The sequence below is a fragment of the Bombina bombina genome, chromosome 8, assembly GCF_027579735.1.
Source record: "Bombina bombina isolate aBomBom1 chromosome 8, aBomBom1.pri, whole genome shotgun sequence".
NCBI lineage: Eukaryota > Metazoa > Chordata > Amphibia > Anura > Bombinatoridae > Bombina > Bombina bombina.
In genome coordinates, this window is record NC_069506.1 from 108,043,125 (window position 1) to 108,061,992 (window position 18,868).

General features: G+C 38.9%; 1 protein-coding gene across 1 annotated transcript in view; it reads right to left on the reverse strand.

The window, feature by feature from the left end:
* LOC128638839 (uncharacterized) overlaps positions 1 to 18,868 on the reverse strand; it is a 227,025-nt gene that overhangs the window by 106,721 nt on the left and 101,436 nt on the right. Inside the window, exons 10-12 of the mRNA XM_053690972.1 lie at positions 2,052 to 2,635; positions 1,247 to 1,510; positions 508 to 706 (exon numbers count right to left, since the gene is read on the reverse strand). Of these exons, the coding sequence (XP_053546947.1) occupies positions 508 to 706; positions 1,247 to 1,510; positions 2,052 to 2,635 (1,047 nt within the window). The remainder of the gene's footprint in view (positions 1 to 507; positions 707 to 1,246; positions 1,511 to 2,051; positions 2,636 to 18,868) is intronic.

Genomic DNA, 18,868 nt, shown 5'->3' on the forward strand with positions numbered 1-18,868 from the left:
ATACTAACAGGCACAGTAAATGTTACACATAAAAAATGAATATATTTATATATATATATATATATGAATGTGCAGATCAAGGTAAGTGTCAAACTAACAATTAAGGATACAAATCCATAGCAATAGAAAAAATGTATATTTAATATAGCCTAGGACGATATGTATCATCTTTAATCAGTCTTAAAGACATAACAATATGTATCTGCACATTAAGAATAGTTTTTAAAGATCTGTATATATATGTGCAGTTTAATTAATAAATCTATATATATGTGACAAAAACTGGAATAAGATATAAATATTAGATTTGAATTGTGTAGATTTGGAAAAAATTGATTATGTAAGAGTAAATAAATGGAAAGGATTACATTAATCTATAAAGTATGATATATCCCATTCTAAATTGATGCCCTTAGGATATCTGGTGTCAAGTTTTAGAATCCAAAAGAGTTCCCTTTTAGTAAGAAGTTTATGTCTATCACCACCTCTGGTGGGTTTGTGAACCACCTCAATGATCTGCACTGCAAAACTGGGAACACCAGTAAGGTGCAGACCATTGAAGTGTTTGGCAACTGCTGAATTCTTGTTGAAATTTTCAACATCTTTCAGATGCTCTCTCACCCTTTCTCGAAATTCTTGAGAGGTTTGGCCAACATACTGCTGTTGGCAAAGATTACAGTTGAGTACGTACACATCCCATTTGGTTCTGCAAGTAGCATAGAAGTGAATTTCAAATGTTCTAAGCATGATATTGGAATGAAAATTGCTTCCAAGAATAATGGATTTACAAGCTTTACAGTTGAAGTTATTACATTTGAAATTGCCTTTACGATTACTGTGCAGCCAAGTTATGGAATTAGACTGTGTGGTTTGTATCATGCTAGGGGCCAGTTTAGAGCCCAAAGTTTCTGGCTTTCTTGATAAAAATTTGCAGTTAATGGGTGACAGTGATAGTAAAGGGTCATTTTTGAGAAGTGTGATATGTTTTTTTAGAATATTAACTACATCATTGTACTAATTGGAGTAGGGGGTACTGAACACTACTGAATCTTCTGAAAATTGTCTATGTGGTGTCTTAGGTTTAGCTATGCGATCGATCTTTGCTTCATACTGAGCTTTTTCCAAAAGGCTTGAGTCATAACCTCTAGCTAGCAATCTATTTTTTAGATCATTAGATTGACTATTATAAATCCTATCACCATTGGTTTTTCTTTTAAGTCTTAAAAATTGACTTTTTGGAATATACCTAAGAAGGTGTGGTGGTGGATGCGCTGACTTGGCATGTAAGATGGTATTACCCGCAGTAGGTTTTCTGTATGTGCTGGATATGATGGTACCATCTTCCACCACACCCTCTAGTGTAAGATCCAAAAAGTTGACTGCTAAAGTATTGAATTCACCTGTAAATTTCAGCTTACTTTTGTTAGTGTTAAGATATTCGAGGAAGTCAGCGATAGAGAAACCCCTATCACCCTTGCCTTCCACAATGAAAATCATGTCATCGATGAATCTGTTGTAAAAGACAACAACGTGTATATATACATTGTGATCAGAATAAATGTGTTGCAGTTCCCACCAACCCACATACAAATTGGCATAGGAGGGGGCAAATTTCGCCCCCATTGCCGTGCCACAAAGTTGGAGATAAAACTCCTTGTCAAAAACAAAATAATTGTGGGTTAGTAGCAACTCCAAACAGTCACATAGGAATATCTTCTCTTCCTGTTTGTATGTGGTGTCTCTATCCATGACCCATTTTACGGCTCTGATTCCCTGATCATGTGGGATACACGAATACAAATATTCAAAGTCGATAACAACCCAATTAAAGGTGTTCTTCCATGAGATTCTCTTTAGATTTTCAAGCAAGTGACTTGAATCTCTAAGATAGCTGTACAGACTGACTACAAGCGGCTGAAGGATAGAGTCTAGCCATTCAGACACAGGCTCCAAAAGGGAGCCTATGCCTGAAACAATGGGCCTACCAGGTGGTGAGAGCAAAGAGAGAGTGTATTTTGGGGACATGGTGGTAGATGGGTATGACTGGGGACTTTGGTATCAGGAGTTCAATGTCTTTTCTTTGTAAGATGCCCAGAGCCAAGCCATCTTCCAACAAGCCCGCAAGACTTCTCTTAAAGATATTAGTTGGATCTGAGGGCAGTTTGCGATAAATAGATGTATTCGCAAACTGTCTGTTTGCCTCTGATAGGTAGGAGCTTTTGTTCATGAGAACTATTGCTCCTCCCTTGTCTGCATTTCTTACTACCAGATTTTTATTAAGTTGCAATTTTTTTATGGCAATAGATTCTCTATGTGTTAGGTTGTTATGAGTGTAATGATGGTGATTCTTGTCCTCTATTTTGCTAGCCAACTTAATCAGGTCCCTTTCAACACTTTGTTGAAAGGCATTAATGTATGGCCCTCTGACTTGTATGGGATAAAAATCCCTATTTTTTGTTATATGAGGAGTTATGAAATGCGTTCCGAGACCATGGAATCGATCCCCACTGCAAGACAAGTCTCTCATAACCTCCAGGGCACAACAGTCTTTGAAGTCCTTTAGTTCTTCATGATGGCCTAATCTTGTATGAATATCCGTGTTGGTGTTTTCTTGAATGTTCTGCTCTGGGGCATCCTGTAGAAATAATTTTTTAAAGGGACAGTCTACACTAGAATTTTTATTGTTTTAAAAGATAGATAATCCCTTTATTACCCATTCCCCAGTTTTGCATTACCAACACAGTTATAATAATATACTTTTAACCTCTGTGATTATCTTGTATCTAAGCCTCTGCAAACTGCCTCTTTTTTCAGTTCTTTTGACAGACTTGCAGTCTAGCCAATCAGTGCCTGCTCCCAGATAACTTCACGTGCACGAGCACAGTGTTATCTATATGAACGTGAACTAACACCCTCTAGTGGTGAAAAACTTAAAATGCAATCTGAAAAGAGGTGGGCTTCAAGGTCTAAAAAAATAGCATATGAACCTTTCTAGGTTAAGCTTTCAACTAAGAATACCAAGAGAACAAAGGAAAATTTGTGATAAAAGTAAATTGGAAAATTGTTTAAAATTACATGCTCTATCTGAATCATGAAAGTTTATTTTGGCCTAGACTGTCCCTTTAAGTGTCAATTTTCGGACAAACTTATTGACGTCCAAGATGGTCTCAAAGACAGAAAATTTGTTTGTTGGAGCGAAGCCCAATCCTCTTGACAGGAGAGATCTTTCTTCATCAGTCAATTGGTAGTCAGAAAGATTGACTATGTTCAAGCTGTTATCTGTTATTTCTTGGTTTTGCGAGTAGATTTTTTGATGGTGGTTCCGCCTTTTTGACCTTCTTGTCCTACGCCTAAAGGGCCACTTTTCTTCGGGGTAGTTGATGCTGTATTTGTCGCTGTTTCCTCTTCTGAGTCTTCTAGAGAGGAAGCTGAAGTAGATCCGCTATCTGGCGCCGAGGAGCTTATTGAATTGGATTCCTGGTCTGAAGATTCCTGATCGGTTGAAGAAAAGGACACTTTCTTATCTTTAGTTTTGTGTTTATTCTTCAGTATGGATTTTGGAATTTCTTTGTCTTTGGCTTCTTTTTTGGTCCTGTATAGCGTCTGTATCTTTTGTTACCATATTGAGGCCAAAAGTAGACTCGATTATTTTCAGAAACTTTGCTTTCCCGATCAAATTTATTTCTTTTAAACTCAGCCAATTCAGCATCCAGTTTTTGAATATGTTCCTTCATTTGGACCTTTAGGGTAGTATAGGCTTCATTGTTTTTGTGGCTTTTTAGCGCAATTTTATCGGTTAAAATGGTATCTTTTAGTTTGTCCCTTCTTCTCTGCTTGTCTTTAATGAGAATTTTAATGAGAGAGTTGGAGCAATGGGTTAAGGTGTCATTCCACTCTTCTATGAGATCCTGATCTTCCAGCTGATAAGCAGGAAATTTTCATAGGCGCAAACCTCTGGGAACTCTGTTAGACTCAAGGTAGTGATCAAAAGTAACAATGTCCCACATGAGTCTCAAATCTGTGGATAACAATTTTTCATGGGTGGTAAACTTTGATTTAATATCTGGATGTAGTTCAGTTCCATTATTTTGATTGTTGAAAACAGCATTGAAGTATTCCTTTCTGTTTTCCAAATCAAAAAATGAGCCTGTTGAACAAGATGGTTTGTCCTGCATATTTAGATAGGTGTAAAGATATGTAAAACACCTGAGAAAATACTTATGAATAAATGGATCTTTAATAAATCTGGAAAACTGTATATATATATAAGAAAGATGCACCCTTCTAAACAATTAGAAACACTGCTGGTAATATAAGTGTGCAATTGATCAGTTATTTAGCCTTATGAAATTAAGTCAAATGCTATTTTTTAAATTGTTATTAGATATTAGCCACTGTGTGCTGCTGACAGTATTTGTTGTGTATATCCTCCTGTCAGAACTGTTCAACATATGACCGAAAACGTTTGTTACAGAAACATAGAAAAAAGAGCTAAATGCCCATCCAAATGCCCTTTTCAGGGCAATGGTTAGCGTAGGTTTATTTAGATAGGTTTTTATTTGGGGGGTTTGGTTGGATGGGTGGTGGGTTTTAATGTGTGGGGGTTGTATTTTTTTACAGGTAAAAGAGCTGATTTCTTTGGGGCAATGCCCCGCAAAAGGCCCTTTTAAGGGCCATTGGCAGTTTAGTGTAGGCTAGGGTTTTTTTTTTTATTTTGGGTGGGATTTTTTATTTTGATAGGGCTATTAGATTAGGAGTAATTGTTTTTATTTTTGATAATTTCTTTTTTTATTTTGTGTAATTTAGTGTTTATTTTTTTTGTAATTTAGATAATTGTATTGTATTAATTTAATTTTATTGTAATGTTAGGTTTTAGTGTAAGGCAGGTTAGGTTTTATTTTACAGGTAACTTTGTATTTATTTTAACTAGGTAGTTAGTAAATAGTTAATTAACTATTCACTAACTATGCTACCTAGTTAAAATAAATACAAACTTACCTGTGAAATAAAAATAAAACCTAAGATAGATACAATGTAACTATTAGTTATATTGTAGCTAGCTTAGGTTTTATTTTACAGGTATGTATTTAGTTTTAAATAGGAATTTTAGGTAATAATTGTAAGGTTTATTTATATTTATTTTAATTAAATACGTTAGGTTTAGGGGTTAATATATTTATGTAGTGATGTGGGAGGCCAGAGGTTTAGGGGTTAATAGTTTATTTTATTATATTTCGTTGTGGGGGGCTTGCGGTTTAGTGGTTAATAGGTTTATTATAGCGACGGTGTTGGCGGACGGCAGATTAGGGGTTAATAATATTTAAATAGTGTTTGCAATGCGGGAGGGCGGCGATTTAGGGGTTAATAGGTTTATTATAGTGGCGATGATGTTGGGGAGTGGCGTAATAGAGGTTAATACATTTTAATAGTGGCTGCGATGTCCGGAGCGGCAGATTAGATCTTAATAAATTTATTTTAGTGTTTGCGATGCGGGAGGGCCTCAATTTAAGGGTGAATAGGTAGTGTATGGGTGTTAGTGTACTTTTTAACACTTTAGTTATGAGTTTTATCGTACAGCATTGTAACGTAAAACTCATAACTACTGACTTTAGATGGCGGTACGAATCTTGTCAGTATAAGGTGTACCCCTCACTTTTTGGCCTCACAGCAAAACTTCTAATACCAGTGCTATGGAATTCCCATTGAAAAAGCACTTTTTTAAAAGTGCGGTACTGACGTTGCGTGATGGCCAAAAAGGTGTGCGGTACACCTATTCTGACAAGACTTGTAATAGTGGCGTTAGGGAAAAAAGGAAATTTATGCTTACCTGATACATTTGTTTCTTTACGATATGACGAGTCCACGGATGTCATCCTTACTTATGGGATATCGCCTCCTGGTCAGCAGGAGGAGGCAAAGAGCTCCACAGCAGAGCTGCATACATAGCTCCTTCCTTCCCCTCCAACCCAGTCATTCGACCAAAATTAGGAAGAGAAAGGAAAAGCCAAGGAGCAGAGGTGACTGAAGTTCAACAAAAATAAAAACCTGTCTTAAAAAATGACAGGGTGGGCCGTGGACTCGTCATATCGTAAAAGAAACAAATTTATCAGGTAAGCATATATTTCCTTTTCTTTTACAAGATATGACGAGTCCACGGATTTCATCCTTACTTATGGGATACAATACCAAAGCTATAGGACACGGAATAAAAGGGAGGGACAAGACAGGAACCTAAATGGAAGGCACCACTGCTTGAAGAACCTTTCTCCCAAAAACAGCCTCGGACGAGGCAAAAGTATCAAATTTGTAAAATTTGGAAAAAGTGTGAAGAGACGACCAAGTTGCAGCCTTGCAAATCTGTTCAACAGAAGCATAATTTTTAAATGCCCATGAGGAAGCCACAGCCCTAGTGGAATTAGCCGTAATTCGCTCTGGAGGCTGCTGTCCAGCAGTCTCATATGCAAGACAAATGATACTCTTCAGCCAAAAAGAAAGAGAGGTAGCCGTAGCCTTCTGACCCCTACGTTTCCCAGAAAAAACAACAAACAAAGAAGATGTTTGACGAAAATCCTTAGTCGCCTGCAAGTAGAACTTCAAGACACGGACTATGTCGAAATTATGTAACAGACGCTCCTTCTTAGCAGAAGGGTTAGGACACAAGGAAGGAACAACAATTTACTGATTAATATTTTTGTTAGAAACAACTTTAGGAAGAAAACCAGGTTTGGTACACAACACTACCTTATCGGAATGAAAAATAAGATAAGGAGAATCACATTGTAATGCAGAAAGCTCAGAAACTCTGCGAGCAGAGGAGATAGCAACCAAAAATAAAACCTTCCAAGATAATAACTTGATATCTATGGAATGCAAAGGTTCAAACGGAACCCCTTGAAGAACATTAAGAACTAAATTCAAACTCCAAGGAGGAGCAATTGGTCTAAACACAGGCCTGATTCTAGTCAGAGCCTGACAAAAGGATTGAACATCTGCCAGACGCTTGTGTAGCAAAATAGACAAAGCCGAAATTTGTCCCTTTAAGGAACTTGCTGACAACCCTTTCTCCAAACCTTCTTGGAGAAAAAATAAAATCCTAGGATTCCTAACCTTACTCCATGAGTAACCCTTGGATTCGCACCAATAAAGATATTTACACCATATCTTATGGTAAATCTTTCTAGTAACAGGCTTGTGAGCCTGAATCAAGGTATCAATGACCGAGTCAGAAAACCCTTGCTTAGATAAAATCAATTGTTCAATCTCCAGGCAGTCAGCTGCAGAGAAATTAGATTCGGATGATGGAAGGGTCCCTGAATGAGAAGATCCTGCCTCAATGGAAGCTTCCACAGTGGCAGAGATGACATGTCCACCAGATCGGCATACCAAGTCCTGCGAGGCCATGCAGGAGCAAAGAGAATCACTGATGCCCTCTTCTGTTTGACTCGAGCAATCACCCGAGGAAGGAGAGCAAAACGACCAAGGCACTGCCAAGGCATCTATCAGTTCAGCCTAAGGATCCCTGGACCTGGATCCGTATCTCGGGAGCTTGGCATTCTGACGAGATGCCATAAGATCCAGCTCCGGTCTGCCCCATCTGAGAATCAGGGTGGCAAAGACCTCCGGATGGAGTTCCCATTCCCCTGGATGAAACGTCTGTCTACTCAAAAAATCCCGCCCAGTTGTCCACTCCTGGGATGTAGATTGCCGACAGATAACAAGAGAGAACTTCCGCCCACTGAATTATCTTGGATACTTCTGTCATCAATAAGGAACTCCTTGTTCCTCCCTGATGATTGATGTAAGCCACAGTCGTGATGTTGTCCGACTGGAATCTGATGAATTTGGCCGAAGCCAATTGAGGCCAAGCCTGAAGCGCATTGAATATTGCTCTCAACTCCAGAATATTGATGGGAAATAGAGACTCCGACCGAGTCCACACACCCTGAGCCTTCAGGGAGTTCCAGACTGCACCCCAACCTATCAGGCTGGTGTCCGTTGTCACTATCACCCATGAGGGTCTGCGGAAACACGTCCCTTGGGACAGATGATCCAGCGACAACCACCAAAGAAGAGAGTCCCTTGTCTCCTGATCCAGATCTATTTGAGGAGACAAATTTGCATAATCTCCATTCCATTGTCTGAACATGCTCAGTTGTAGAGGTCTGAGATGAAAACGAGCAAACGGAATGATATCCTTTGCTGCCACCATCAATTGCCTCCATGTACTGAGCCACTGACGGCCGAGGATTGGACTGAAGGGATCGGCATGTATTCAGAATCTTTAACTTTCTGACTTACGTCAAAACGATTTTCATGGATAGAGAGTCGATTAGAGTTCCCAGGAAAGGAACCCTTGTCTGTGGAATTAGTGAACTCTTTTTTTAGATTCACCTTCCACCCGTGAGTCCTTAGAAAGGACAGAACAATGTCGGTATGAGACTTTGTCAGCTGAAAAGACGATGCATGGATCAGAATGTCGTCCAGATAAGGTGCCACTGCAATGCCCCACGGCCTGAGAACCGCCAGCAGAGACCCTAGAACCTTTGTGAAGATCCTGGGTGCCGTGGCCAGTCCGAAGGGAAAAGCCATGAATTGAAAATGTTTGTCCAGAAAGGCAAACCTCAGGAACTGGTGATGATCTCTGTGGATAGGAATATGAAGATATGCATCCTTTAAGTCCACTGTAGTCATATATTGACCCTCCTGGATCAATGGAAGAATAGTCTGAATAGTCTCCATCTTGAAGGATGGAACTCTGAGAGACTTGTTTAAGACTCTTGAGATCTAAAATGGGTTGGACGGTTCCCTCTTTTGTGGGAACCACAAAAAGATTTGAGTAAAACCCCTGTTCCTGTATTGGAACGGGACAAATTACTTCCATAGTGGAGAGGTCTTTTACACAACGTAAGAACACCTCGCTTTTTATCTGGTCTACAGACAATCATGAAAGAAGAAACCTTCCCCTTGGGAAGGAATTTTTGAACTCCATGGATCCTGAACGTCTCTTATCCAAGCCTGGACAAAGAGAGAAAGTCTGCCCCCTACTAGATCCGGTCCCGGATCAGTGGCCACCCCTTCATGCTGTCTTGGGAGCAGCAGGCTTCTTGGGTTGTTTGCCCTTGTTCCAAGCCTGGTTGGGTCTCCAGTTGGGCTTGGCTTGCGAATAATTCCCTTCCTGTTTAGTGGAAGAGGAAGGGGGGATTCCTTTGAAATTACGAAAGGAACGAAAATTACTCTGTCGTCCCATTTGCTTAGATGTTTTGTCTTGCGGGAGCAGATGACCCTTACCTCCCGTGATGTCAGAAATTATCTCCTTCAAGTTAGGCCCGAACAGGGTCTTTCCCTTGTAAGGAATAGCCAAGAGCTTAGATTTCGAGGACACATCCACAGACCATAAGGCTCTTCTTGCTAAGATGGAAAATCCTGAATTCTTGGCCGCCAATTTGGTGATCTGAAAGTCGGCATCCGTAATAAAAGAATTAGCCAGCTTAAGGGCCTTAATTCTATCCTGTATTTCCTCTAAGTCTCAGTCCTAAGAGACTCTTCCAGAGCATCAAACCAAAAAGCAGCCGTAGTCGTGACTGTTATAATGCAGGCCGTCGGTTGTAAGAGGAATCCCTGGTGAACATAAAGTCTCTTGAGAAGACCCTCTAATTTTTTATCCATGGGATCTTTGAAAGCACAACTGTCCTCGATAGGGATAATCGTACGCTTAGCCAGGGTAGAGATGGCTCCCTCCACCTTAGGGATCGACTGCCAAGAATCCCGAATGGCGTCAGCTATAGGATAGATCTTCTTAAACATAGGGGAAGGGGAGAATGGGATACCCGGTCTTTCCCATTCCCTAGCAATAATTTCTGAAATTCTCTTAGCAACCGGAAAAACGTCAGAATATGAAGGGACCTCCAAATATCTGTACATCTTACTCAATTTATAAGAACAAGAGGAGACAGATGCGCCACATGGCCCAATATTGTTTGATCCAAAAGATGGTAATTTATATGTAAGGAATAAACTCACATTTATAAAGGCATCTCAATTAGTGCTGTAGAAGCAGTCTGGAATCTATAACAGTCACCCAGAAGACCAACCTCCCGAATGAAGTGTGAAATCTGTATTAAAACGATATAAAAGACACAAGGTGCCTATATGGCCTAGTATTGTTTAGGCAATGATGAATGTAGACAAATATAAAGAATTGTACTCACAATAGTTGTAGCATCTCCAATGATGCTAATAGAGCAGGAAGGGGTCAATACAGTCACCCAACAGACTTGGTACAAAGGCACTCAGGATAAGACAGCAATCCAAAAAATCCAAAAGGGCCCCAGGAGTTCAAAAGGGTCCAAGAATAAGGCAGCAAGTGTTCAAAGTAAAAGATTACTTTATTAAAATGTTTAAAAATCACAAGCGATGCGTTTCTCAGCCTATGGCTGTTTCTTCAGGCTTAATAAAACTGTTACAAAACACTTGCTATATATGCCATAAATCCAATTAAAAAAATACATATCACATGGTGAGGGTGAGGTCTTTACTAATTAATGATACTCTAATAGCCAATCAGATTGATAATAACAAAGTGGATCAAACATCAACATTATACAAACAAAGTCTCATTCAAAACATAGAACTACAAATGGTTGTCAGTATAGCTGATCAGCAAAAATTCATAACATGCACAGATTAAAACTCCATTCATCAGTTAATCATAAAAACAGTATACTATACCAGAGCATATAGAATAAAAATCAAAATAATCAGGTAACAAAACATACCTAACATAATTGCACAAGTCTTATAATTCCAACGCCTAGATTACGAGTTTTGTCGGTAAAGCCTTTTTTTTCCAGCGCTCCCTTAAGCCAACGCTGGTATTACGAGTTTTCTGAATGGCTGCGTTAGCCTCAGAAAAGTGATCTTTGAGCCAAATTTAGCTCCACTTCAACCCGCAATACCAGCGTTGCTTATGGTAGTGGTAAGCTGGAAAAACGTGCTTGTGCACGATTTCCCCATAGGAAACAATGGGGCTGAGCTGGCAGAAAAAAAACAGCGTCCAGCTTCTAACGCAGCCCCATTGTTTCCTATGGGGAAACACTTTCTAAGTCTACACCTAACACCCTAACATGAACCCCGAGTCTAAACACCCCTAACCTTACACTTATTAACCCCTAATCTGCCGCCCCCGCTATTGCTGACACCTACATTATATTATTAACCCCTAATCTGCCGCTCCGGACACCGCCGCCACCTACATTATAGCTATGAACCCCTAATCTGCTGTCCCTAACATCGCCGACACCTATATTATAATTATTAACCCCTAATCTGCCCCCCCCCAACGTCGCCGCCACCTACATACACTTATTAACCCCTAATCTGCCGACCGGACATCGCCGCAACTATAATAAATGTATTAACCCCTAAACCGCCGCACTCCCGCCTCGCAAACACTATAATAAATTGTATTTACCCCTAATCTGCCCTCCCTAACATCGACGCCACCTACATACAATTATTAACCCCTAATCTGCCGCCCCAACGTCGCCGCTACTATAATAAAGGTATTAACCCCTAAACCTAAGTCTAACCCTAACCCTAACACCCCCCAAGTTAAATATAATTTAAATAAAATGAAATACATTTTCTATAATTAAATAAATTATTCCTATTTAAAAATAAATACTTACCTATAAAATAAATCATAAGATAGCTACAATATAACTAATAGTTACATTGTAGCTATTTTAGGGTTTATATTTATTTTACAGGCAACTTTGTATTTATTTTAACTAGGTATAATAGCTATTAAATAGTTAAAGGGACAGTAAACCTTAAAAATAATGTTATATAATTCTGCACATAGTGCAGAATTATATAACATTATATTAGCCAAATATTATTTAAACGTAATTTCCCCTATTAATTTTTAAAAGAAAGCGCTGTTTCACAGACCCGCTCTCTGCTCTCTGCTGAGCGGGTCTGTTATATTTCCTCAGCGCATCGGGCCAGCTGTATAGTCACAGCCTGGCCCGACCGCGCCATAAGACTAAGTGCAGCTCGCTCCTGTCACGGCTCAAGGTAGGGTGATCTTCAATGGTGTAGTGTTAGGTTTATTTAAGGGGGGATCGGGTGGGTTTTAGAGTAGGGGTGTGTGGGTGGTGGGTTGTAATGTTGGGGGGGTGTCTTGTATTTTATTTTACAGGTAAAAGAGCTGATTACTTTTGTAATTTAGTATAGGGTAGGGAAATTTTATTATTTTGGGGGGCTTTTTATTTTATTAGGGGGCTTAGATTAGGTGTAATTAGATTAAAATTCTTGTAATATTTTTTTATTTTTTGTAATTTAGTGTTTGTTTTTGTACTATAGTTTAGTTTATTTAATTGTATTTTAGTTTAGATAATTGTAGTTAATTTATTTAATTAATTTATTGATAGTGTAGTGTTAGGTGTATTTGTAACTTAGGTTAGGATTTATTTTACAGGTAATTCTGTAATTATTTTAACTAGGTAGCTATTAAATAGTTATTAACTATTTGATAGCTATTGTATCTAGTTAAAATAAATACAAAGTTGCCTGTAAAATAAATATAAACCCTAAAATAGCTACAATGTAACTATTAGTTATATTGTAGCTATCTTATGGTTTATTTTATAGGTAAGTATTTATTTTTTAATAGGAATAATTTATTTAATTATAGAAAATGTATTTAGTTTTATTTAAATTATATTTAACTTAGGGGGGTGTTAGGGTTAGACGTTGGGGACGGCAGATTAGGGGTTAATAATTGTATGTAGGTGGTGTCGATGTTACAATTTATTATAGTGTTTGCGAGGCGGCGGTTTAGGGGTTAATACATTTATTATAGTGGCGGCGATGTCCGGTCAGCAGATTAGGGGTTAATAAGTGTAGGTAGGTGGCGGCGACGTTGGGGGGGCATATTAGGGGTTAATAAATTTAATATAGGTGTCGGCGATGTTAGGGACTGCAGATTAGGGGTTCATAGCTAAAATGTAGGTGGCTGCGGTGTCCGGTCGGCAGATTAGGGGTTAAATAATTTTAGTATAGTGTTTGCTATGTGGGGGGGGCTCGGTTTAGGGCTTCATAGGTAGTTTATGGGTGTTAGTGTACATTTTAGCACTTTAGTTAAGAGTTTTATGTTCCGGTGTTAGCCCATAAAACTCTTAACTACTGACTTTTAAATGCGGTTGGAGTCTTGGAGGAGTCTCCAAGACTCGTAATACCAGCGTTAGACAAATCCGATTAAAAAGATAGGATACTCAATTGACGTAAGGGGATTTACGGTAGCCTCGAGTCGCGGAAGAAAAGTGAGCGGTGAGCCTCTACCTGCCAAACTTGTAATACCAGCGTTAGATAAAAAGCAGCGTTGGGACCTCTCAACGCTGCTTTTTAAGGCAAACGCAAAACTCGTAATCTCGCCGATAGTGTTTTTCATAACCGTGTTGTAGCAGGTTGTATTTATAAATAATCGTTCAACTGGCAATAGTTAACTTAGTCTATGTGGCTAATTACACTGAATTTATAGGGAATCATAGTTATTCATACATGGTACATTAGGTACATCAATAAACTACACATCAATCTCACCTACAGTTTTTAAATATAGATGTAAATGCAGTCATTAATATTATGACACCTCATATTACTTAATTTAAGATTGATCACAGTTGGTTGGATAACCCCTTTTTCAAAAACTTAATTCATGAGGATCACACCGATCCGACTCTTTTTGGTTCACTTTAAATGCGGATTTTGTATTCACATTTAGCGTGGAATTTGTGGATCTGATATTCTAGGTAGACTATATTATTGGGTAACTAAGGCCTAGATTTAGAGTTGGGCGGTAGCCGTCAAAACCAGCGTTAGAGGCTACCTCCGGTATTTGGAGTCACTCAAAAAAGGGTCTAACGCTCACTTTTCAGCCGCGACTTTTCCATACCGCAGATCCCCTTACGTAAATTGTGTATCCTATCTTTTCAATGGGATTTTTCTAACTCCGGTATTTAGAGTCGTGTCTGAAGTGAGCGTTAGAAATCTAACGACAAAACTCCAGCCGCAGAAAAAAGTCAGTAGTTAAGAGCTTTCTGGGCTAACGCCGGTTCATAAAGCTCTTAACTACTGTACTCTAAAGTACACTAACACCCATAAACTACCTATGTACCCCTAAACCGAGGTCCCCCCACATCGCCGCAACTCGATTAATTTTTTTTAACCCCTAATCTGCCGACCGCCACCTACGTTATCCTTATGTACCCCTAATCTGCTGCCCCTAACACCGCCGACCCCTATATTATATTTATTAACCCCTAATCTGCCCCCCACAACGTCGCCGCCAGCTACCTACACTTATTAACCCCTAATCTGCCGTCCGCACGCCGCCGCCAGCTACATTATCCCTATGTACCCCTAATCTGCTGCCCCTAACACCGCCGACCCCTATATTATATTTATTAACCCCTAACCTGCCATCCCTAACATCGCCGACACCTAACTTCAATTATTAACCCCTAATCTGCCGACCGAATCTCGCCGCTATTCTAATAAATGTATTAACCCCTAAAGCTAAGTCTAACCCTAACACTAACACCCCCCTAAATTAAATATAATTTTAATCTAACGAAATTAATTAACTCTTATTAACCCTTTAAGGACACAGCTTTCAGTTTGCTCAATTGTTTTATGACGGAAAAATTCCGTCATATGTCCTTAAGAGGTTAAATAAATTATTCCTATTTAAAGCTAAATACTTACCTGTAAAATAAATCCTAATATAGCTACAATATAAATTATAATTATATTATAGCTATTTTAGGAATAATATTTATTTTACAGGCAACTTTGTATTTATTTTAACCAGGTACAATAGCTATTAAATAGTTAAGAACTATTTAATAGCTAAAATAGTTAAAATAATTACAAATTTACCTGTAAAATAAATCCTAACCTAAGTTACAATTAAACCTAACACTACACTATCAATAAATTAATTAAATAAAATACCTACAAATAACTACAATGAAATAAACTAACTAAAGTACAAAAAAATAAAAAAGAACTAAGTTACAAAAATTAAAAAAATATTTACAAACATAAGAAAAATATTACAACAATTTTAAACTAATTACACCTACTCTAAGCCCCCTAATAAAATAACAAAGCCCCCCAAAATAAAAAAATGCCCTACCCTATTCTAAATTACTAAAGTTCAAAGCTCTTTTACCTTACCAGCCCTGAACAGGGCCCTTTGCGGGGCATGCCCCAAGAAGTTCAGCTCTTTTGCCTGTAAAAAAAAACATACAATACCCCCCCCCCAACATTACAACCCACCACCCACATACCCCTAATCTAACCCAAACCCCCCTTAAATAAACCTAACACTAAGCCCCTGAAGATCATCCTACCTTGTCTTCACCTCACCGGGTATCACACCGATCCGTCCTGGCTCCGATATTTTCATCCAACCCAAGCGGGGGCTAGACATCCACTGAAGAAGTCCAGAAGAGGGTCCAAAGTCTTCATCCTATCCGGGAAGAAGAGTAGATCCGGACCGGCAACCATCTTCTTCCAAGCGGCATCTTCTATCTTCATCCGATGAGGACCGGCTCCATCCTGAAGACCTCCACCGCGGACCCATCTTCATCCGGCGACATCCAACTGAAGAATGACGGTTCATTTAAGGGACGTCATCCAAGATGGCGTCCCTCGAATTCCGATTGGCTGATAGGATTCTATCAGCCAATCGGAATTAAGGTAGGAATATTCTGATTGGCTGATGGAATCAGCCAATCAGAATCAAGATCAATCCGATTGGCTGATCCAATCAGCCAATCAGATTGAGCTTGCATTCTATTGGCTGATCGGAACAGCCAATAGAATGCGAGCTCAATCTGATTGGCTCATTGGATCAGCCAATCGGATTGAAATTGATTCTGATTGGCTGATTCCATCAGCCAATCAGAATATTCCTACCTTAATTCCGATTGGCTGATAGAATCCTATCAGCCAATCGGAATTCGAGGGACGCCATCTTGGATGACGTCCCTTAAAGGAACCGTCATTCTTCAGTTGGACGTCGCCGGATGAAGATGGGTCCGCGGTGGAGGTCTTCAGGATGGAGCCGGTCCTCATCGGATGAAGATAGAAGATGCCGCTTGGAAGATGATGGTTGCCGGTCCGGATCTACTCTTCTTCCCGGATAGGATGAAGACTTTGGAGCCTCTTCTGGACCTCTTCAGCCGTCGGAAGATGGATGTCTAGCCCGCGCTTGGGTTGGATGAAGATTTTGGAGCCAGGACGGATCGGTGAACCTGGTATGGTGAAGACAAGGTAGGATGATCTTCAGGGGCTTAGTGTTAGGTTTATTTAAGGGGGGTTTGGGTTAGATTAGGGGTATGTGGGTTGTGGGTTGTAATGTTGGGGGGGGGGTATTGTATGTTTTTTTTTACAGGCAAAAGAGCTGAACTTCTTGGGGCATGCCCCGCAAAGGGCCCTGTTCAGGGCTGGTAAGGTAAAAGAGCTTTGAACTTTAGTATTTTAGAATAGGGTAGGGCATTTTTTATTTTGGGGGGCTTTGTTATTTTATTAGGGGGCTTAGAGCAGGTGTAATTAGTTTAAAATTGTTGTAAGATTTTCCTTATGTTTGTAAATATTTTTTTATTTTTTGTAACTTAGTTCTTTTTTATTTTTTGTACTTTAGTTAGTTTATTTCATTGTAGTTATTTGTAGATATTGTATTTAATTAATGTATTGATAGTGTAGTGTTAGGTTTAATTGTAGGTAATTGTAGATATTTTATTTAATTAATTTAATGATAGTGTAGTGTTAGGTTTAATTGTAACTTAGCTTAGGATTTATTTTACAGGTAATTTTGTTATTATTTTAACTAGGTAACTATTAAATAGTTATTAACTATTTAATAGCTATTGTACCTGGTTAAAATAATTACAAAGTTACCTGTAAAATAAATATTAATCCTAAAATAGCTATAATATAATTATAATTTATAGTGTAGCTATATTAGGATTTATTTTACAGGTAAGTATTTAGCTTTAAATAGGAATAATTTATTTAATAAGAGATAATTAATTTCGTTAGATGTAAATTATATTTAACTTAGGGGGGTGTTAGTGTTAGGGTTAGACTTAGCTTTAGGGGTTAATACATTTATTAGAATAGCGGTGAGCTCCAGTCGGCAGATTAGGGGTTAATAATTGAAGTTAGGTGTCGGCGATGTTAGGGAGGGCAGATTAGGGGTTAATACTATTTATTATAGGGTTAGTGAGGCGGATTAGGGGTTAATAACTTTATTATAGTAGCGCTCAGGTCCGGTCGGCAGATTAGGGGTTAATAAGTGTAGGCAGGTGGAGGCGACGTTGTGGGGGGCAGATTAGAGGTTAATAAATATAATATAGGGGTCGGCGATGTTAGGGCAGCAGATTAGGGGTACATAGGGATAATGTAAGTAGCGGCGGTTTACGGAGCGGCAGATTAGGGGTTAATAATAATATGCAGGGGTCAGCAGATTAGGGGTTAATAAGTGTAAGGTTAGGGGTGTTTAGACTCGGGGTACATGTTAGAGTGTTAGGTGCAGACGTAGGAAGTGTTTCCGCATAGCAAACAATGGGGCTGCGTTAGGAGCTGAACGCGGCTTTTTTGCTGGTGTTAGGTTTTTTTTCAGCTCAAACAGCCCCATTGTTTCCTATGGGGGAATCGTGCACGAGCACGTTTTTGAGGCTGGCCGCGTCCGTAAGCAACTCTGGTATCGAGAGTTGAAGCTGCGTTAAATATGCTCTACGCTCCTTTTTTGGAGCCTAACGCAGCCTTTATGTGGACTCTCAATACCAGAGTTATTTTTATGGTGCGGCCAGAAAAAAGCCGGCGTTAGCTTTTCGGGTCCTTACCGACAAAACTCTAAATCTAGCCGATAGTTTTTTACATTGTAATTTTAGTACTTTTTGTCAGATGCACTCCTGACCAATAGACAAAAAGCTTTCATCAGAACTCTAGGCTAACGTAGTCTTCAATAATCCTCCTACTGTTCTTGACATATGGCAAGGAGCTTCCTATACGTTCAGTGGACAATTAACACACCTCTTTTTCATGACATCACAAACTTATCGCCCTATTGTTCATCATTATGTCCATGACCGGACCAATGAATAAACACTTAGAGTTGTAGTTTATTATCAACCACGAGTAATAGACCCGTTATATATTGTGATGAAGTAAACAGTTAGAGCTGCATTAGAATAATGACCAAATATTACTTGTCAAATTTAGAATTTAATCTACTTGTCATCTTTACGAAATTGCTACTTTATTATCACGGGCATGTTGGTTGCTCACACATATATCGGTATTTGACCAATCATAGATACGTATTTGATTGACAGGCCATGGTCAGACATGCGCAATATGTTTTGCAGGACGCCAGTTATGATGTTGCTAATTTTAGCCACATAGACTAAGTTAACTATTGCCAGTTGAACGATACTTTATAAATACAACCTGCTACAACACGGTTCTGAGAAACACTATGAAGTATAAGACTTGTGCAATTCTGTTAGGTATGTTTTGTTACCTGATTATTTCGATTTTTATTCTATATGCTCTGGTATAGTATACTGTTTTTATGATTAACTGATGAATGGAGTTTTAATCTGTGCATGTTATGAATTTTTGCTGATCAGCTATACTGACAACCATTTGTAGTTCTATGTTTTGAATGAGACTTTGTTTGTATAATGTTGATGTTTGATCCACTTTGTTATTATCAATCTGATTGGCTATTAGAGTATCATTAATTAGTATAGACCTCCCCCTCACCATGTGATATGTATTTTTTTAATTG